The sequence below is a fragment of the Zingiber officinale genome, chromosome 2A (assembly GCF_018446385.1).
Source record: "Zingiber officinale cultivar Zhangliang chromosome 2A, Zo_v1.1, whole genome shotgun sequence".
In the NCBI taxonomy this organism is placed as follows: domain Eukaryota; kingdom Viridiplantae; phylum Streptophyta; class Magnoliopsida; order Zingiberales; family Zingiberaceae; genus Zingiber; species Zingiber officinale.
The window spans coordinates 172650316-172672146 of NC_055988.1; the positions used below are offsets into that span (position 1 = coordinate 172650316).

General features: G+C 35.6%; 2 protein-coding genes across 2 annotated transcripts; both read left to right on the forward strand.

Moving 5' to 3' along the window:
• Positions 1-4887: 4887 nt before the first annotated feature.
• LOC122043307 (nardilysin-like) lies at positions 4888-15686 on the forward strand. Its single transcript, XM_042603878.1, has 19 exons — positions 4888-5336; positions 5970-6045; positions 7319-7365; positions 8764-8876; positions 8971-9044; positions 9169-9264; positions 9344-9463; positions 9598-9831; positions 10330-10478; positions 11407-11563; positions 11780-11935; positions 12377-12756; positions 13165-13314; positions 13762-13944; positions 14073-14276; positions 14456-14562; positions 14712-14865; positions 14975-15096; positions 15328-15686. Exons 1-19 carry the CDS (start codon positions 4998-5000, stop codon positions 15572-15574), a joined length of 3108 nt encoding a protein of 1035 aa, XP_042459812.1. The 5' UTR covers positions 4888-4997; the 3' UTR covers positions 15575-15686.
• A 3494-nt stretch (positions 15687-19180) lies between these two features.
• LOC122043308 (transcription factor CSA-like) lies at positions 19181-20768 on the forward strand. The gene is made up of 3 exons (XM_042603879.1): positions 19181-19700; positions 19801-20241; positions 20313-20768. The coding sequence occupies exons 1-3, from the start codon at positions 19439-19441 to the stop codon at positions 20561-20563; spliced, it is 954 nt and encodes a 317-aa protein (XP_042459813.1). The 5' UTR covers positions 19181-19438; the 3' UTR covers positions 20564-20768.
• Positions 20769-21831: the final 1063 nt, after the last annotated feature.

Genomic DNA, 21831 nt, shown 5'->3' on the forward strand with positions numbered 1-21831 from the left:
ACCTAGAGAGCTCTGATTACCAGGGGCAGAACCAGAAAAAAAAATTCAGGGGGGCTGAATTGTATAGATATTTTTTTGTGCGACTAAATAAAAATATTTAATAATTAAAGTTTTACATCAACTCTTCCATAATATACGATGCTGCAGAAACTATACACATGAAGTTTGAAATCTACCTGACAAAGAAGTTAAGCTCTAGCCTATTCATTTCCAGTGTGTTGATCCCTCCAAGGCTCTAACTTTTGCATAATATACGTTGCTGCAGAAACTGCAGCCAAATAAACATGAACGTCACTTACATAAATCATAATATGCATGAAATTCTCATAACAAATAGTGTAGAACATAGCAAAAAAAGAGGTTCAATTTTGAGGAATCAACGATAAACAAAGGACACTTTAATAACAAATATTTCTGCCAATATAGAAGCAATAAGAAATAGTTGTACATCTCATTTTGCAACCCACTTGATAACTAACAATATGAAACACTCTCCATGCAAAAGCTATTAGCCTATTAAGTTAATCGCAACCAATTGATCTCGTTGAATACTTAGGATTCTCATTTAAACCATATAACAAACTGCAATACTAATACTTATAATATGTGATTGAAATAATATTATTAGAGTTTACCAAGAGTCCAAGAGACTAGAACCTGAGAGCCTTTCCCTTGTCCCACTTAATACTCGACCGAATCTCCATAAGATCATAACCTGATAAATTAACATTGAGAACATTTGATTTAACTTTTAAGAAAAAAAACTAGAAGTTTAGGAAAGATTAGTCTACCTTTCTTCCATAGGTGAGCTTCATTTTTGGGTTGGCATAGAAGTCTGCGACGGTCGACGAGTCGGTACAAAAGGAGATAATTGGATTCTATGAGACTGCATTCGTTAAAAATGTTGTAATATTTGCTCATTTTCAATTGTAGAAAAAAAATATCCTTTTCAATATATACAACTAGACTGTCATTCATCCATTCATCTCCCATTCTATTGCGTAAATCAGTTTTCACAGTCTTCATTGCAGAAAAAACTTGTTCAACCCAAGGAATTGCGAATTTGCGACTGGTAAAACTAATGCCAACTCTATCATACGATAAACTAATGGGAACACCTAATGTTTTTCAGTCTCAACCAATTTCTGAGCAAGAATTCCCAAGTCATCAATTGAAGAAAAGTAAGGATCATCCCGCAGATTATAAAAGTAACTCATAAGTTGTTGTTCTAAAAATAAATAATCAGTACCACAGAAGTCCTCGGGATAAAAATCGGCAAGATGGATGAGTTTGTGAACATCAAATTGAGAGAAAGAATTTCTTGGATGAAGACATGATATGCAACCAAGCAATTCCATACTAACTTCTGAAAAATGATTATTCATCTCTTGTATAATTAAATCAACAACCTAGTATTCAAATTTGCAACCATGATAACATTAATAATCAATGAAATCTCTTTAACAAAAAAATAGATTTTTAGAAATGATACCTGACAAAAAATCTCCACACAATAATGGTGAAAATTGGTGATGATTACCCTCTACGCCTGCCATGACCACGAGTTAGCATGTTGTCCTCCATATCAAGTATTGGAATCATATTCAATTCACAAAATGTGTTTACTTGTTCCAAAATTATCTGCCATCCATCTTCTATGAAGTCTTGTAGTCGACATTTCACACTTCTAACCAAGGACATGGCTTGAACAATATTTTGATCCCCTTGTTGTAGGGAAAGTGATAACTCATTTGTAATTCCCAATATATACTTCATCAAATGTAACACAAAAACAAATTGATAACTCTCCATCTTCTCAATTAAACCTGCAGCAACACCTTTATTCGCAGAATAAGAGGCATCATCATGTACATTTCCTAATACTTTTATCACCGAAGACCACATAGAGCATAAACGAAGTAATGTTAAGTAGTGTGATCCCCAACGAGTATCTCCAGGTCTTGCTAAATTAGTTTTCTTGATTTTTTCCTTTTCCACTAGTAATTTCTCCACTTTCCAATTCAGCAATTATCTTATCATGTTGAATCTTTCTAAGTTGATCTCTCCTCTTACAAGATGCTCTAGATATATTCACAATCATGATTATATACCCAAAAAATTCACTCACAGTAAAATTGTCATGGGCAACAGCAACAAGAACTAATTGGAGTTGATGAGAGAAACAATGAACATACATTGCAAATGGATTTTCTTGTAGTATCAGGGATTTCAATCCATTAAACTCGCCACGCATATTTGAAGCTCCATCATATCCTTGGCCTCTCAATCTAGATAATGATAAACCATGTTGCACAAATAAAACATCAATAGCCATTTTCAAAGATGTCAGGCACATGCACAACCGCAAGAAATCGTTCAATCACACATCCTTCTTTATTCACATACCTCAAAACAACTCCCATATGCTCCTTCACTGAACTGTCCCGAGTCTCATCAACCATCAAAGAAAAGAATTTATCTCTAATATCATTGATTATAGCAAGTGTGATCTCTGAAGCACAACCACGTGTTAAATCCTTTTGAATTTTTGGGGAAGTCAATTGATTGTTTGCAGGAGCATTTTGTTTTATAACTTTAGAAACCTCTTCATTTCGTTGACTATACCATTCAAGTAACTCAAGAAAATTACCTCTATTTGAAGAACTAGTTGACTTATCGTGTCCTCGAAAAGGTAACCCTTGCTTCAATAGAAAGCGTGTCACATCCAACATTGCTGTTAAACGAGTGCGATAATCAATTTTCATATCGCGACTATGTAATCGTAAAATATTCCCCACACTATGCCTTTGATCTTGAAAAGCCTCAAACTGTATTCTAGCTTCATTGTGACAGCTATTCACAGTCTCCATATGACAATTGAATCTTTCTAATGCCCTTTTCTAATTGTTGTATCCATCTTTTATAAAAGCATTATCTACATTTTCTTTATTTAACGGTTTGAAAAGATAACATAAAAAAAAATGCAACATCTTTTGATATGATATACTTTAGCCATGTATATTTTTTATACCAAGTTCCTTGAAAACTTCTTTCTTGATTACCAAAAGTTGTTTTCGGATACACATGACCATTTGGTTGACAAGGCCCTCGGAGCACATACTCTCTTCGAGCTTGATCTCGAATAGCAATATCAAATTCTTCAATTGGTTTTTGTAATCCCGGATCACTAACAATATCATCCAAATTTAATTCTACACGGCATTGACTTTCCACTTGTTCAATAACATTCGGCTCATTAGAGGAGCTAGAGCCGGAACTACGAGTCCGTTTAAAAAATCTCTCCATATCCTACACAAATAAATAACTAAAAATAAATTATGTAATGAAAAAATATATGTTGAACAGTTGAACTAAAACTTTAATAAACTACCACTACCAAGTACTAATATAATAAAATAGTAATGGAAAACTAAACTACAAATGCAATTCTGTACATTTTGTAAAAAAAATCAAATAATAATGGAAAATTACCAATCTAATAGAAAACTAAACTTCAATGGTAAGTAAAATGGTATTATGTACATTTCCAAAAAAAAAAAAAAAACTGTAAAAAAAAAATAAAACACAACAAATCTAAGTTCAAACCTTATGGAAAAATGACGTTGGAGCTTCGAGCCTTAGAAATTCGATTGCCGACTTACCGGTTGGAGATGGGAGACTACTGCCGTCACTTGCCGCTTGGTTGTACGCGAGCGAGACCGCGGGTCCGTGACTCCACCGAGGGCCCGAGGCTCAGAGGCACCAACTACCGCACTTAGAGATTTGGTTGGAGGATTGGAGCCTTGGAGGAGAGTTGGAGTGAGAGAGGAAGATGTTAGGGATTTAGGGTTTCTTTCCGCCGTCGTTCACTCGTTCTGCGAAGGAGCAGTGAAGAGGGCAAATCGGCAATTGACAAAGAATTAAAGAAAAAGAAAATAAAAGTAGAGGACGTGTTTAATGTTTTTACTTTTTTTATTATTATTTTATTTATTTAACGTTGCGCACTTGGGCCCACTTACTAAGTTATATCTTATTTAATTAAAAATACTATGAAAAAAAAAAACGCCTCCTTCGTCTTGGCACCGCACCTGCACACACCGCACAGACGAGTGGCACCGCACAGGCGAGCAGTGGCACATCGCCTACACCGGCACTGGCAGCAAGCGTCGACTCGTCGTGGCCCGTGGGCGGCGTCCAGGTGGGGGGAGGTTGAAGCCTCCTCAGCCTCTTGAGTCACTCGAAAATTTTCTTACCGTCCGACGATCTTTAGTGGACGGCAGCCACGCTAGGGGGGGGGGGGGGGGCTGAAGCCTCCCTCAGCCCCCCGTCGGTCCGCTACTGCCGATTACACTCATTTAAGTTTCAGTGAATTTCTGAGATTGCAAGGAGTTCAAATATGCTATCCATTATTTATTTTGACTTCTTCAAATATATTAAAATGTTATTATAAAATTGACTAAATCTTATAAAATATTATTCATATGTTCTGCATGCCTGTAAAAAAGAGAAGAAAGAGAAGAGAGAGAAATAGTAGAGCAAAGAAAAACGATAGAAAAGTCAGATTGTCAAGAGGATAAAATGAGAATTGTACTTGAGAAGGTGCGCCATTTGATAAATAGTAAAATAACATATATTTTTTTTAGTAAATTTAAATTTTTAGGTGCGTTGTTTGATAAATTATCGATTAAAAAATCTTTAAAATTTTAAATTTTAAATCTTAAATCCTAAAAAATTTAAAGAAAATATACCCGTCCAGTTAACCAAGAGAAAGACATAAAGAGATCGGGTAAGGATGTAAGTAAGTTTAGGAACCAATAAAAAATTCGAGTATAAATGCTGTTAGTCCACGTCCTATATAACCGCTGCTACTGGACGACAATATAAATTTCCAATCTTCCGCCGTAAACCCTAAATCAAGAAAACTGGAAACCGAACCTCCGATTGCTCTTGCTCAGAGCTCACTCGAGAATCAAAGGGCGGCAGAGAGAAGGGTGGACATGGCGGAGCGCTTCGACGATGTGGTCATTAAGTCACCCACCGACCGTAGATTGTATAGGATCCTTCACCTTCCTAATGGACTTTGCGCGCTGCTGGTACATGATCCCGAGATTTACCCCGAAGGCCTTGATGCGCCCCATGACGGTGCCGTGGAGGAGGATGCTTCCATGGATGAATATGAAGAAGATGATGATGACGATTGCGACGGGGTTGATGATGATGAAGAGTACGAGTCGGATGAGGAGGATGAGTCGGATGAGGGAGAGGACGGGGAGGGAGAAGGGGACGAGGGCCAATCAATGATAAAGAGCAAGGGGAAACTTTCACACACCAAAAAGGTGAGAGCTTTTATCTGTTTTTTTACGAGGATTTAGTATCAACACGAAATCTGTTAATTGAACTCTTATGATTAGTGATTTTGTCTGGCTATCTTAAATATCTGAAATTGGCTCATTGTAATCTGTTTTTTTTCGAATTTACGAGGTCCCCCTAGTAGATTCTGCATAAAAGATATGATTTTGCAGTTCGTTGCATTGGTGCAATTTGGAGGTTTTAAATTTGGTTCATTATCAAAATTGACATCTAATTAAAACTTTGTTTAGGTTATTTGATAATTATTTGTTTCAATTGGAGATACTCATACTACAATACATTAGCAATGATGTTTACTAATATCATAAATTACACTATCACCCTTTACCATTTTCAACTTGTATTGTTATGTTTTTTGTATTATTATACCTACTCAGTTAACCACAAGTTTAGAAATTGAAAATGACCTTAAAATTTGGTCCTTAGACTATAGATAACCCTTTTAAATACAACAGCCTATAGACCTAGTTCTATCTTCTAAAATAGGTATAAAATACATTCATCAAATATCTTAAAATATATTTAATTGCATGGATGTATTATTCTCTTGGTAATTTTGTTGATCGTCAATTGTGTTTATATGAATTATCTATTTCTAGGTTGCTGCAGCAATGTGTGTAGGAATGGGTAGCTTCTCTGACCCATATAATGCTCAGGGACTCGCCCATTTCTTAGGTTTGGCTGTTCTTCCTCTTCTATTTTACAGAAATTGAAATGCTCTCTTATTTCATGTTTTTAAAAATGTCATTTGGTACTTATTTTTATGTTTTAATTCCCCGTGAGTTAATGCTAAAGTATGCCTTATCAATATTCCCATGACCATGTCAAGATGGCACACTTGTCAAAATGGGTATGGTATGAAAAAGTATTGTCTTTTCATTCTATTCTCTTTTGATTAGGAGGACAAATGATAGTTTGCAACTTGGAAAGTAATGGTTTTCAAAATTTTATTTTACCTTGATTTTAAGTTAAATAATTATAATTGTTAAATAGCTTACCTTGGTTTTAGTTTTTAAGGGGGCAGTACCTATATCATATTCGCATTGAAATGTAGCGTATTTAGTTAGGTTTATGTCTGTATGCGATTTGACATGGCTAAGCATGCTCTTGCAAAGTAATTTTTTTCAAAATTTTAATTTACCTTGATTTTAAGTTAAATAATTATAATTGTTAAATAGCTTACTTGGTTTTAGTTTTTAAGGGGGCAGTACCTATATCATATACGCATTGAAATGTAGTGTATTTAGTTAGGTTTATGTCTGTATGCGATTTGACATGCCTAAACATGCTCTAGTGAGACATTGAACCTTTTTAACTTTAACTGTCAGAAGCTCCATTTTTTTTACAGTTTGGAGTTTGAAACTATAATGGACTGGTGCGTAGCTAAGACTGCTATTCGGGCTTGGCTCCAGATGTGCCTGACAGTTTTTTCTGTTTTTTCACACTTTTTTTGTGTTATTTTTTCATCTTGATCTCTTGATAATTGTCATCTGAGTTACATGTTTATTGCTATTGATTTTTAAGAGTATTTGTTGATCTGATATATTGTGCACATAATTTTGTTTATTCTTATTTTGTTAAAGTGAAATAATACTATGCTACCTAGCTAATATAGTACTTTATAATCATGCTAGGTTTCTTAACCATAACAATTACAATTTAACTAAGTGGAAGATCCTTTATGAAAGGAACCCTCTAGGAATATAAGGAAATATGTCTTCGATGAAAACAGATCTAATTAGTGTGAATCTTACCTTGTTTCCCATCAATGATACACTTTTCTAGAGGTTCATGCTTTTGTGGCTGTTTTTAGTCTCTCTTGGTTCAATGCTAAGGCTGTAATCCACTAGGATGGTTATTTATTCTGAAATTGAATGTGAGATCTAATGTTTAAGTTTTTTTATCAATATAAATTATTGGAACAATGATGATGATGCTTGATTTGCAGAGCATATGCTTTTCATGGGGAGCAAAGAATTTCCAGATGAAAATGAGGTCTGGACATCTTACATTACTATGAACCTTAAATTTTCTCTCTTGTGCACATGATTGTTTCCAAATTGGGGCATAAATGCATATATGTAACAAATTCTAGTTGCTGAATTTATATTAGAAGGGAAAGCTGTAAGGTGCACAGAAGAGACAAATAGATGAGAAAATCTGATGCCGTTTTATACTCTCCTAAGCCCAGGTTGAAGGTTGGAAGACCAACAATATCCATGGGACCTTTGCGCCAAACAATTATAGTCTAAACATCTTTATATTTACTTACCGAATTAAACTTGGGGACAGAGAAAGTAGTGTCTGTTGGATTTTTAAACCAACTAAATATAGATCACTTGTCAATTACATGACCTTACAATTAAAATACAACAATATAAGTGATTTGTCATAACAGAAAGTACGATAAAACCCTTTTACCTAAAATTAAGCGAAAAGACTAATCAATGTTGGATGATTCCCTAAACCCAAAATACCAGGATTAAATGCATAAAACATCTATATATATATATATATAACGCAAATTATCTATGACACTCCCCCCCCTCATGTTAAGCATAAATAAGATATCATGTTTTTTTTTACATTAATCAGAAAAGCTCTTGTGACCTAAACATAGATAAAGAAGTTAATCTATTGCATCAGAAAGGTAATTATATGGGTATAGATGACCTAATCTAAAACCCTAAATCTAAATTACCAACATAACATTCTCCAATGTTACAGGCAGTCTGGCTAAAATCCCTTGTTATGAATTCAGATGTAGATAACAAAGAGATTGTAAACGGCAGCCAGAGTTTGAATTCCAGTTATTGATTTTGTCTTGCTAAAAGCCCTTGTTATGAATTCAGAAGTAAATAACAGACTGTAGAGGGAAGCAAGAGCTTGAATCCCACTTTTTGATTTTGTCAGCAACACCTTGACAATTAGGAATTCCCATATACTTTTAATAGAATTCAGGGAATATGTCTATTCATTTTTTTTTTTAAAATATAACTAAATAATTATTTCAAACTGTTGCTTTGGTTTCCGACATTTCCTTTGGTAGGTCTGCATCAATCAATTTTTAATATATAGGTTCTATGGAAGCCAAATAATAGTTAGGATAGGATTTATTGTGGTTGCTTCCCAAACTTGTTTTTGCTCTACACTGATATTATTAGAAGAATGATGATTTTGTCTATGTAGTGAATGTTTTGGCTATTTTGTTTGGTTTTGAGAATTATTGTTCTTATCGTTATAAGAATCAACTGCAATTATCATCAGTAAATGGTGTTTAATTTTTTTTAGCTTAGATAATTTACTTTTCCCTTACACTATTTAACTATAAATTACGATGCATTATTATGGCTCATAAGTCATTGACCTGTTGTCTATTGTGGTATTTCTTAGTATGATAGTTATGTGTCCAAGCATGGGGGCTCAACAAATGCTTACACCGAAACCGAATACACTTGTTATCACTTTGAAATTAGTCGTGAGTACTTGAAGGGCGCCTTGAAAAGGTAATAACGATTAGCTTTGTGTATCATGGAGTCAATACCTTTTTGTCTCTCGAACTTATATAGGTATGGTGCATTTTCTTAATGCCTCTTGTAGATTTAGCCAGTTTTTTATATCTCCATTGATGAAGATTGAGGCAATGGAACGAGAAATCTTGGCTGTTGATTCAGGTTTCTTAATATTAGCTTTAATTTCACTACTAATAGTTTATATAGTATTACTTAATATCCTGAGGTTATTGATTTATAAATTCTTCTCTTTATGTTGTGCTATGAGAAAATTATTGTTTTGTAGAGTTTAACCAAGTACTACAAAGTGATAATGCACGTTTGCAACAACTTCATTGCCATGCATCTACACCAGGTCACCTTTTCAACAGATTCTATTGGGGTACACTATGCAAAATCTAACTCAATTCTTTGCACCATTTTTTTAGCTATCAATTATTTCTAAGTCACTATTATTGTAGGAAATAAAAAGAGTTTGATGGATGCCATGGAGCATGGTGTCAATTTGCAAGAAGAAATCTCAAAACTATATATGGAAAATTATCATGCAGGAATCATGAAACTAGTTGTAATAGGAGGAGGTGAGGAGCTGGATGAATTATGCATGGTATTCAATATAAATTGTCCATCAGTTACCAATAACAGTTGCTGCTGTTGGACTGAGAAGTAAACTTTCTCAACTTTTCATTTATGGGTTCACCCCATCATATTGCAGATCCCTTAGATGTGTTAGAGAATTGGGTAATAGAGCTCTTCAGTAATGTGAAAGCAGGCCCTTCATTAAAGACAAACTATAACACAGATGTGCCAATTTGGAAAGTGGGGAAGCTGTATAGATTAGAGGCAGTTAAGGATGTACATGTTCTGGAGTTGGCTTGGACACTTCCTTGTCTTCACAATGAATATCTGAAGAAACCAGAAGACTATTTAGCACATTTGTTGGGCCATGGTTAGTACTCTCATACTAAAATTATTTATGCCTAAAATTCAATTTCAGTAGTTGTTATTTTACTTGACAAAGATGAACTTGTTGTCGACCTATGCTATCACAATATGTGTTCATTGAAATATAAAGATTATTTCCTTCCATCAAACAGAGTGTATGACAAACTATACCAGGTTCCATTCAAGTTATGATCAGATAGTTTTATTTCTTTTTCTAATTTTATTATTTCACTTGTATAGTTATAAGGCCCTATTCACTTTTATCTAGTATTGGTCAAATCATGAGTTAGTGGATCTGTAGTTCCTTGAACTGTATTATACCCCATGGCTTTCTTTCATTATTCTCTTTCAGTCCAATTTTAAAATGTCTATCAATTCATCATTTTGTATCTAGTGGTTTGTTAAATTCTTAAAATATTGTTACTTTTTTTTTTTTCCCATTGACGATACTTTTGTGCTCAATAATTGGAGCTTGCTTCTGACAAATGAGAAAATTATTCAGAGGGGAGGGGAAGCTTGCTCTATTTGCTGAAATCTAAAGGATTGGCAAGTGCATTATCAGCTGGTGTTGGTGAAGAAGGAATGAGCAGGTCCTCCATTGCTTACATTTTTGTCATGTCCATCTACCTCACTGATTCAGGTCTAGAGAAGGTATGCATAATTATATAAAGCAATGCATATAGTGTATTGTCATTGAGTTTCCAATGGATTTAATGAAGTGATTGTTGGATTACAAAGATCATAAATCTTATATGCACTGTGATTTCATAGACCTTTATTGATATCATTGCTGATACAACTTCAAAAATTAAAATAGCTTTCCGTTTCAAATTCTATAGGCTATATTTTGAATATATCAATCAGTTCAAATTTATCTTTTATCATGTCTGAGCACCGTCTTCAGTCTTAACTTTTTTGTCTGTGAGTCATTCCATATTATGCAAAATTCACGATGATAAAAGATGATGATATCTGTCTATTATTTAGCACAATATTTTACATTTTAGTATTTGCATTACGCTCATAGAATAAACTTAGTTTCTGTATGTTCTGCTAAAGTACGAACCTTTTTCCGCTGAATTTAGTATTCTTTTCCTTATGATTGATCAAATTGTGGATGAGGTGGATTTTTGTTTTTTTTGTTTTTTTAATTTTTAGTCTTTATTTCATTAAATTTTAATTGTTCCACTATTTTGTAAGACTCTTTGTACTTAAAAGGGTAGGCCGGTGCACAAAGCTCCCGTCAATGCGGGGTCATAAGGAAGGGTTTATTGTGTGCAGCCTTACCTTGCTTTACAACAGGTTATTTCTAAGACTCAAACCGTGACCTTTAGGTCACACACCGACAACTCCCCTTCACTCTTTGTACTTCTTCGAGCAAAATAAAAATTAAACCTTATTAAGGAGATAATTTCTATTTGTTAATGTTATAGTTTCCATTATATAAAGGCTTCAGTTTTTCCATTTTCTAGGAACGATCTTTGCTCTGTACTTTTTGTACAACATTACTGATATTTACTCCTTCCACAAACTAACATGTAAGGTGGATCGCTTAACTTTCTCTGTAATGCTTCTGCAGTTTGATGAGGTAATTGGGTTTGTATATCAGTATATTAAGTTGTTGCGCCAAACTTCCCCTCAAGAATGGGTTTTTAAAGAACTTCAGGATATAGGAAATATGGATTTTAGATTCGCTGAGGAGCAACCACAGGATGATTATGCAGTAAATCTAGCAGGTAAATGGACATTAACCTTTTCATATATTTTCAGTTTCAACTATATTTATTCATCACAAGAACCTTTACTTGCTATTCTATAGAAACATGGATTAGCTATTCCAGTAAATTACATCTTACTCGTTTGTTAATGTGCTTCCGTGAATGTATACCATGATTTTTGCTATGACCTTTTGTTACTGGACAGGTTTTGATGTTTTGATCTTTCTTCTGCAGAAAATTTCTTTTTTTATTCAAAAGAGCATATTATTTCTGGAGAATATGCTTTTGAGCAATGGGATCCTGAGTTGGTGCAGAACATTTTGAGTCTTTTCTCACCAGAAAATATGAGAGTTGTCGTACTCTCAAAATCATTTGATAAACAGTCACAAGGTAGTTATGCTTGCTTCTTTCCCTTGCTTTACCTTTTAGATGTTGGCTGAATACAGTTTCTAAGTTTCTAAAGATTGCAATTTGTTAGTTTACGATTTTACAGAGAGTTTGTATGTCTCAAAGTTTGTCTTGCTATTGTATCTAGCAAAGTTAATCCCAAATATGGTTCATTGATGCAATGGAGCAACAAATTATTCCACTGAGTTCTTGACTGAACTATTATTACTAACTGTTGGATTGAATTTTCAATTACAATCTAGAGTCATTCACCATAAAGTGATACTCTTTGAATTTTTGTGCAAATTACAATTGTCTTATAATTTTCATGTCAATTTGTTAAACAAAATTTTGATGTGACATACAATTCATTAATCTTCTCTGAGTTCATATGTATTTTCAATGAAATTTATAAATTGAAACTACATTCTTTCATTATTTCAGCCATCCAATACGAGCCATGGTTTGGGTCCCAATACATTGAAGAAGACATTTCACCATCTCTTCTCAAGCTTTGGGGAAATCCTCCTGAAATTGCATCATCTTTGCATTTGCCTTCGAGGAATGACTTCATCCCTTCTGACTTTTCACTTCGAAATGCTAATATATCAAAAAACCTATCAAATATTAGTTTCCCTCAGTGCATTATTGACAATCCGCTAATGAAACTCTGGTATAAGATGGACACGACGTTTAATGTCCCCCGTGCAAATGTGTACTTTTTGATCACAGTAAAGGATGGATATAGCAGTATCAAAAATTGTGTGTTGACAGAGCTTTTCATAAATCTTCTCAAAGATGAGCTAAATGAAATCATATATCAGGTATACTTCAAAGTCAAAGAAAGATTTTAAGTTGTTCAATTATTTGTTTTATTCTTTAATTTGTGATTTTGTTACTTCATTAACCATTTAATCAATATTGTGTCATGTATTTATATCCTAGGGCAAAGATGGAAACTCTAATTTTAAATATGTTTTCATCAATATAAAATGTATTAAATTGTTTTTTTTCCCTTTTGGTTAGTAACCTTGTCATATGATTCACTTAAAATTGTGAATATTCTTTTGTGAATATTTACCTCATACAGGTCTTTATCTGTTTATTTTTCTGTCTCATTCCCTGTTTTACTCTCTTAATTGCTTTTTGGTTTCAATTTATAGAAAGATTGACCTTTTGTGTAGAATTTTGGGTACTGTTCTTTGGTGATCATCCTAATTTTAACTGTGCAGGCTGGAGTGGCTAAACTGGAAACTTCTTTGTCATTTGTTGGTGATAAGCTCGAGTTGAAGTTGTCTGGTTTCAGTGACAAACTACCGATCTTGCTATCAAAGATATTGAACTTGTCCAAAACATTTATGCCAAAAAATGATCGATTTAAGGTATGCCATTTGTTCTGAAATTTTTGAGCAATTATAAATGTAGATAGAAGAGCAACTAGCGGTGAGTACTACATTCTTTTGTTGTGCGCCTCATATTGTTGTCTGTGGTGCTAAAAGTAAAAAAAAACAATAGAGATATGTGTTGAATCTTGCAGAACTTGTGTATGGAGCTGTTTATTTCAATGCATGATTTAAAATTTCGACCGTATCAAAGTTTTGGTTTATGATTGGAACCAACTCTAGCAATGAGTCTCAACACTCAACTTTTTATTTTATTTTATTTCTTTTAGCTGATAAAGGGGCCAATATTTTGATGCTTCTTTGATTACTTCATCAAAGTTTCGATTAAATTTTAGATGGGTTCTAATGTTGATTCTTTTTTAGTTCTACTTTCTGTTTTTTGGATAGTAAGAGTTTTTTTTCCTCCTTTTTTCTTGAACTATTTAGGTTATTAAGGAGGACATGGAGAGAAAATTCAGAAACTACAATATGAAACCTTTGAGCCATTCTTCCTACCTGAGGATACAGTTATTGCGTCGTAAATTCTGGGGTGTGGAGGACAAACTTTCCTGTCTCTTGCATCTTACGCTTTCCGACTTAATTGAGTTTATTCCAAGACTTCTATCTCAGGTAACCAGATCGGTAGTATGAAGCTTACTGTCGATTTTTTCTCTTATTAATCTGCAGTCTGAGTGATTGAAAAAATTTCAATTTACTATCTAATAGTTCTTACAACTAAGACTAATATATCCTTTCAGTTATATATTGAGGGCCTCTGCCATGGAAATTTATCTGAAAAGGAGGCAATTGAAATATCAAATATCTTTACCGATACCTTCTCCGTAGAACCTATACCTGCAGAGTTACGACATAAAGAGAGTGTTCTCTGCCTTCCGTCTACTAGTAATCTGATCAGAAGTGTTCTTGTAAAGAATGCCCAAGAAGTGAACTCTGTGGCCGAGGTATTTTGTTCTTCCATTTTATTTCACTTGCAGATCGAATCCTCCATTAGTTGGATTCATAAAACCGCGATTAAGGCTTGCTGCTATGTGCAGTTGCAGTCGCCTTTCTAAATTTCATTTCATTTTCTTGAACTCCTTCTGTATTATTCTGCTTACATGTATTTGATTTGAGTTGGCAGCTTTATTTTCAAATTGAACAAGATGTGGGGATCGAAGCCACTAGATTAAGAGCCATCACGGATCTTTTCAGCAACATTATAGAAGAACCGTGCTTCAATCAGCTTAGGTAATATCCGTTGCACGGAAACTTCACCATGCTAAAACTTGATGTATTCACTTGACTACTTGAATGCCTATGAATTTGCATGCCATGCTTTAAAGTTTGTCGCGTAGAGATTTGAGTTAAAATGGAAAGTTGTTGTGTGCCGGTCACAGGACAAAGGAGCAGCTCGGTTATGTCGTTGAATGTAGCCCGAGGATGACCTACCGTGTTTTGGGATATTGCTTTCGCGTTCAATCCTCAGAATATAGTCCGATACACTTGCACGGCAGGATAGACAACTTCATCAACGGTCTTCAAGATTTACTGGTATTCCAATACCTGATTTTCTCTCGCTGAGTTTCTTAAATAAGACTGGATTCTAAGCCTAATATAAATGCTAACAATGTATGACCATATATTGATTGCTTTGCTATAGGAATCTCTTGACGACGAATCTTTTGAGAGCCATAGAAGTGGACTTATAGCAGAAAAGTTGGAGAAGGATCCATCACTTTCATACGAGACGGGAAATTATTGGGATCAAATTGTGGACAAAAGGTTTTCTGATAACTTCCTTCATTTTGTGCTCTTCTTCGTCGCCTAGCAACATTTTATCGGCTTCATATCCATCGCTCATGGATAATATAATCTTGCACCGAGCTCGATAGATGGAAAAGATTCATGCAACTAATTTGGTTAAAGATAACTGGATGATAATGAGTCCTATAATTCTGAAATATTTCAGCAAGATTGTTTTGTCACTAACAATATTCAAATTGTCCTTTTTAGGTATCTGTTTGACATATTGAAATTGGAAGCTGAAGAACTGAAGAGTGTCAAAAAGAGCGAAGTTATCGATTGGTTCAATGAATATTTGAGGCCAGAGTCCTCAAAATGCCGATGGCTCGCTGTTCACGTCTGGGGCTCCAGAACAAACTATAAAGAAGAAGCACTTTTGCTTGGTAAATTGGGTAAGGTCATCGAAGACGTGGATCTATTCAAATCGACATCGAACTTCTATTCGAGTCTCTGTTGAATAACCCTCAAACAGCTAGAGTGTGAAAAAAAAGGCATTCAACGTTCCTTTTAATACCATTTTGTAAAATTGCCAATTCTTTTCTTTATTGTAAACTGATCCCCTTCCCTTAGAGTGGTATGGAATATCGAAAAAAAATGGTTCCTTTCGCTAAAAAAATAATTAAAATAGTCATTTATATATATTTATTTAATTATTTTGTTATAAAAACTATTGAAGTTTGGAACCAACTGAGCTAATAGGCCAATTGTATATTTGTTGAACAATTAAAGTATAATTACTCTATAACTACTCTACATTTCAACCCCTTCTTTGCTCTTCAACAATAAGGATTGTCAAAAAAATGGCACTAATTTATATACAAATTGGAAAAAAAGATGGTTCAATCTTTTTCTATTCCATAAAAGAAGGGGAGCTAATCGAACTAGTAAAAAATTATTACTATATGATCTTGAAGTTAGAGATTTGAATTATGAAAAAAAGCTTCTTAAGTGAGATTTCGTACATCAGATTCAATGTGGCATGATTAGAATTCCACATTGATGAAAATTTTATACATCTTTTTCTATTTCCTAAAAATTTGTTATCATCAAAAAGGCTAAGCGAGTCAATTAGACACCCACCAACCTCACCACCGACGCTCACATGCACACCACAATTCCAAAACCGAAACAATTACTTAAAGCATGTGATAAACAAATAAATTAAGTCGGCAATTAGTGGACAAACTCCTAATCACATGTGCTTAATTCTTCAACTACTTTACTAATCCGACATTTAGCTCTCCGTCCAATCAAGTGTTACAAACAAACAAGATTAAGAAGACTAATAATTAATAATAATAGCAATCGAATGAGTGCACTTTATGCATCCATCACGGTCGCAACCGGACGGCCTAACCCTAAGAAGGATAGGGCATGCTTTACTATTAAATCCAAATATTAACATAGATATTTCTTCGATTGTTAATCTAGTAGTTATTCAACAAGATGGATAGATGCCTATTGCCAAGCTAATAAAAGATGAGACGACAACATTCCTAGACTTCGTTCGGTGTGTTATGTACAAAAACAATATTTTAGCTCCTAACTTTGTTCGCGGCCATAGAGGTCTCGGGAGTTAGGAATCTCGGAACTTTGCATTCTTCACTCGACATGTTTCACATGTAAATATAAATATAGATAGGCAGCGAGAAAAATTCACCATAAATTGTGACTATTAAGTTCAAGGAATAGGTAAGTAGATTGCCTTTTTAAATGATTATCATTCGCAATGGAATATGATCTTTTTAGCACATTTCTTACCTCGCACGAAGAATTTGATGCTTTTCCACGCAAAAGAGATGACGACAACGAACAACAATACCGAAGGGATCTTCGGATAGGTTCGACTTATTGATCTTTTCATCAACAAAATTCACCGAATCCATTCATGTCATTTCCATCTCTCAACTTGCCCCCCTTAATTTTTGTCCTGTTTTGAATATATATATCTATATATAAAAAAAATATAGTTATTTGCACATAGGCCCACAACTTTAAAACAATAACACTTCGACAGTGTACTAAATTAATATCAAGTCAACTAATTCACCAAAAATTAGTCTTTAAATTGAGTTTGATCAAATCATATTAAATTAGTCTCCATATAATTTTAAAATTATTTAATTAATTTATTTAACAGAATAATAACATGATAGATATCTCTTGTCCCTTGCGTCACTTTTTCTATCGAATAATATTTTTTTTCTTCTCTTTCTTGGATTTAGAAGAAAATATAGTAAATTCTATGATTAATATGGTCCAACAAGATCAAGGAATCCAAATAGGAATGTTATTGCTCCGAGCCAACGGTATAGTGATAGCAAATTTTCTTATTTTTTCAAGTACCTAAGGATTAAATTTCAATTTTGTCGAATTAATGAATAATGTTTTTAATAGACGATTGATCTAAAAATGTTGAGTTGATAGATCATCCACTTTGACACTCTATCTAACGCGAATGATGCTATGTGTTTGTCATATCACAGGTCTCAATGGTGGGAGGGAGGGATAAGGGGACAAAGGGATCGCTAGAAAACTTTGCTCTAGGAGGAGTTTGGGGGGCGTTTGGAGAAAAAGAGATACGTGCGGGGGGCTACGACAAAACTCAATCTTTCCTTATCCCTCATTGCAAAAAGAAAGAAGACAATTGATTGAATGTGCAACATGCAAAAGGACAAGCACAAACCTGCAATTAGGGGAGCAAGTGCATGAACCTGAAACCTCCATCACCATGTCAACTAGTGATGGATCCTTGAGAGAGCCCCTGTTTACTGTTCTTCCTGTTGAGCAAAAGAACAAGGCATGAGGAAAACAGACCCCCCCAGAGCATCACAAAAAACCAAGTATCCAAAGATCACAATCTTTCCTGTTGTTCATTCTTTGAGAGCAAGAACGCTTCCAAAAGGATTGGGCAACCTTGTCATTTCTTTTCTTTGCAAGTCCAATGATTCCTTCCTTGAGCATCATCATAATTCTTCTCCTTCAACTACAGTGCGGCAAAAAGAAAACTGATCATGCTTAATTTCAGTATTAAAAATGAGGGAATGACTAGGTTAGCTTTTTCTTTAAGCCTGAGCATGTGTTAAGTAACTTGTCTTTTAGCAAAATGGAAGGGCAAAGTGACACAAGAGAACGTAGTATCCAAAGGAAAAAAGGTGATTGATTTAAGCAGTCAATATTGACTAGGAAAAGGAAAAAAAACAATGTTTATAGTTTGATTGGGTCCACTCTACACATGAAATATATTCTTTCACACAAGTTTACAAACATCTGGAGTGGAGAAGAAAAGCAGAAGTAGGCCGATCCATTCCACAAAAACTAATGAAATGCAGGCACTAGTCTTTGGTTGTCAGCTATAGTGTGATTAAAAAAATATTGAGCTTAAACAACATCAGGAAATATATAAAACATAATATACTTTATTTGAGTGAATAATCTAAGCAGGACTGTTTGTGAACTAGTTGGCGAAAGCAATTTAGCAGGTAGAATGATGCCTTGATGGCGAGAGACTACAGAATATTGAACTAACAGGAATCAGATATAAACATTGAATATGACCACCAAACAGATTGGTTAGAAAAAAGAGGCATATGAGTACCTTTAGCCAATAGTTGGGCAGTTCACATGCATGTAAAAAATTCCTAGTTTTGCAGGTTTGTTCAAGGGCATTTAGCTAATGAGTCAGAGTTGAATCTTTTGATTTATTTTTTTTTTCAAAAAAAAAAATTAAAACTTTGCCTGTGAAGTTCATCAATGTATTCTGAAACAACAGGAGCAGAGAATGCACAAGCATGGGAGTCTGATTCGGACATGGGCGAAAGAAGAGCAGTCCTATTCCACTAAAACTATGGTACACCAACCACCTACTGTGCATAAAATGGCAGCAAAAAGAAGAGGGTAAATGGTGACTGTAACTTTGTATTTCCCCTCGTTTGGCAACTTTTTTTCTTTGCTCAGGAACAGCAAGAATGGTGGGGGACGGAAGAAGACAAAAAAAAATTCTGATGGCTCTGTTAAGTGTTAGAGAGACAGAGGCAGGTATCATCTATAAAAGTGTGTGTAGGGAAGAGGAGAGACTCCAACTCCAATACCCACACGAGTGGTTCTCCATTGAACCCTGTGCTTGCCATAACCATTTGTCTCCACCTAGACAGAGAAAGAGGGAGGGAGAAGATTTCTTCTTGACCTCCTTTTTTTTTTTTCTCTCTCTTACATTCACATTTACAAAGTTTTAAAGCTCCTTGATCTTGGTTGCTTCTCGATCGCATCCTTGCAGCCCTCAGCTGGTCATTTTGGGGCTCATTGTGGAACAGGTCTTAGAATGGCTGCAAGAGATGACATGGGGCTCTTCTCTGGAGGGAGAGAAGGCTGGGAGAGAACAAGGGGCCATGAGGGCACTGAGGATGAAGAAGAAGTTGGTGATGGTAGTGATAGCTATCAAAGTGAGCAGCAGAATCGGCAGCCGAAGCTATGTGTTAGGGGGCACTGGAGGCCAGCTGAGGATGCTAAGCTCAGAGAGCTTGTCTCCAAGCATGGTCCCCAGAACTGGAACTTGATTGCTGAGAAACTAGAAGGAAGATCAGGTAGTTGCATGCTTTTCAGTTCAAACACAAGCAAAAAATTTAAACAAAAAAAAGTGTTTTTTTTTTGTGTGTGTGTGTGATCATCTTGTTTTTATGGCAGGGAAGAGTTGCAGGCTGAGATGGTTCAACCAGCTCGATCCAAGGATCAACAGGAAGACATTCAGTGAGGAGGAAGAGGAGAGGCTTTTGGCTGCCCACAGGATGTATGGCAACAAATGGGCATTGATTGCCAGGCTCTTCCCGGGGAGGACAGACAATGCTGTCAAGAACCATTGGCATGTCATCATGGCCAGGAAGCAGAGGGAGCAGAGCAATGCTTATAGGAGAAGAAAGCCATTTCTGGCTTCTTCTTCTCCCTCTCCCCTCCTCTCTCACGCCCTTCTCCCCAGCAGCAAAGGTGTCAGGACCAGGAACAACACCAACGCATGCAGTGCCGACTCTGCCATCACCAGCACCAGAGATGAGTCAGCCTCCACTAGCACAGACCTCTCTCTCAGTTCCTTCACCAGCAGCACTGTCCCTATCTATTCCATGACCAGCGGTATGTCTCTTGGCTTCCATCACATGTTTACTTTGCAGTTGTAACTGATCAACTCTCACACTCTTACGAAGGGTTCGATGAAAAGGCCTCCACTGCAAGGAAGAGGTTCTTCAACAAGTTTGGTGAATCTGATGATAGTTTTCTCCCCAGTGGCCCTCCAATGGTGTTGGTCCTTGGTTTTGACCAGCCATCTCCTGAGGCTTCGGCCAATCAACCAGTGGCCCACCAAGTCAGCAATGCTTTGCCTCATGGTGAACCACAACATGGGAGGAAGAGAATAATGATGCCCTTCATTGATTTCCTAGGTGTTGGAGCAACATAGAAGGTAGGGTAGGAGTATTAAATGCACAAGTAAAACCCTAGAGGGCGGTGGTAGAAGAAGAAGAAGAGGTTTACAGGGATAAGGGTGGAGCAAACCAGTTGACAAAGACTACAACTAAGAGCCTGATTATGATACTAAGGTTTTAGTGCAACTGTATCTCTTCTTCCTTATTGAAACTTAGATGGAGAATGGATATTTTCATCTACTTGTCATGTGCCATGAATCTAACTCATCATCTCGAACGGACTGCTAAAGATTGAACAAATAGAAGTCTTTCAAAATAAAAAGTAAAAAAAAAAAACCACTACTTTTGTTCGAACCAAAACCAGGAGCTCTGGTGCCACAGTGTGGAACAGCCAAAGCCAGGCCATAGTGGTTCCATGTCCTCAGCAAGAGGCAACCAGTGTAGTTGGTTATCACTTATCACCCTCCCAACTTGGAAGGTTGTTGAGTGCTCAGAGGCACTGAAAGCTGACAGTGCCAGCTTCCCAACTCACAATTGTTGGTGAACAGTTACCCTCAGTGAGGTCCATGGGAGAGAGAAGAGAGGGGAGGACCTAAATCTTTAATGCACTTCACCAATCAACCTAGCTGAAAGAGCAAAAAATTTGAACCTGTGAAACAATGAGACACTTATTTCTGCATTGAAGAGACATAAGGACATGCTCTTTCTTCCCTTAAAGTGCTCTGTTGAGGTTCTGTAAGAGCATTAAAACAGCATTTAGAGAACAGTACTGGCAAGGACAATGCTGAGCACACATTCTCTTTCAAGCTTAATATAGATAGCAAGTATATCTTTTCCTGCAATTAAGTGAGTGGTCACACACCAATAGGACTTACACTCTTTGTGCTAATGGTGAATCATTGGAGGGTAAGGTCTCTCTATTATCTACCCTCCTAGATAAAATAAAGTCAGCAAAAGACCGATTATGCTCATGTCAACCTCCCGCCAATTTATCATAAGATCAATACAGAAAAATTAAATCATGAATGATTATTAATCCTTGAAATAATGATTGGCGTATGAATAAGACATTAATCTTGACTTTATCGAATTTCAAACTCCGGACCTCAAGTTGACAACAACTCATGCGCTAACTAAACCACCCTGAGCGGGCATCCTAAATAAAATAAAGTGATAAGTAGAGAGGGAGAGGACTACTAGGAAGAAAAATAAATACAATATTTCCATTGGTGAAGCGTTCTGTCTGCTACAAAGCTTTCGACTGAGTTTGATAATCCAATGTGCATGCCCTAGTTTCCTCAAA

Coding starts and splice junctions, on each gene's coding strand:
- LOC122043307 (XM_042603878.1), top strand. CDS start 4,998: ATGGCGGAGCGCTTCGACGATGTGGTCATTAAGTCACCCACCGACCGT. Junction 11,564..11,779: donor TTATGCAGTAAATCTAGCAG/GTAAATGGACAT, acceptor TTTCTTCTGCAG/AAAATTTCTTTTTTTATTCA. Junction 14,277..14,455: donor AAGTGAACTCTGTGGCCGAG/GTATTTTGTTCT, acceptor TTGAGTTGGCAG/CTTTATTTTCAAATTGAACA.
- LOC122043308 (XM_042603879.1), top strand. CDS start 19,439: ATGGCTGCAAGAGATGACATGGGGCTCTTCTCTGGAGGGAGAGAAGGC. Junction 19,701..19,800: donor GAAACTAGAAGGAAGATCAG/GTAGTTGCATGC, acceptor TTTTTATGGCAG/GGAAGAGTTGCAGGCTGAGA. Junction 20,242..20,312: donor TATCTATTCCATGACCAGCG/GTATGTCTCTTG, acceptor ACTCTTACGAAG/GGTTCGATGAAAAGGCCTCC.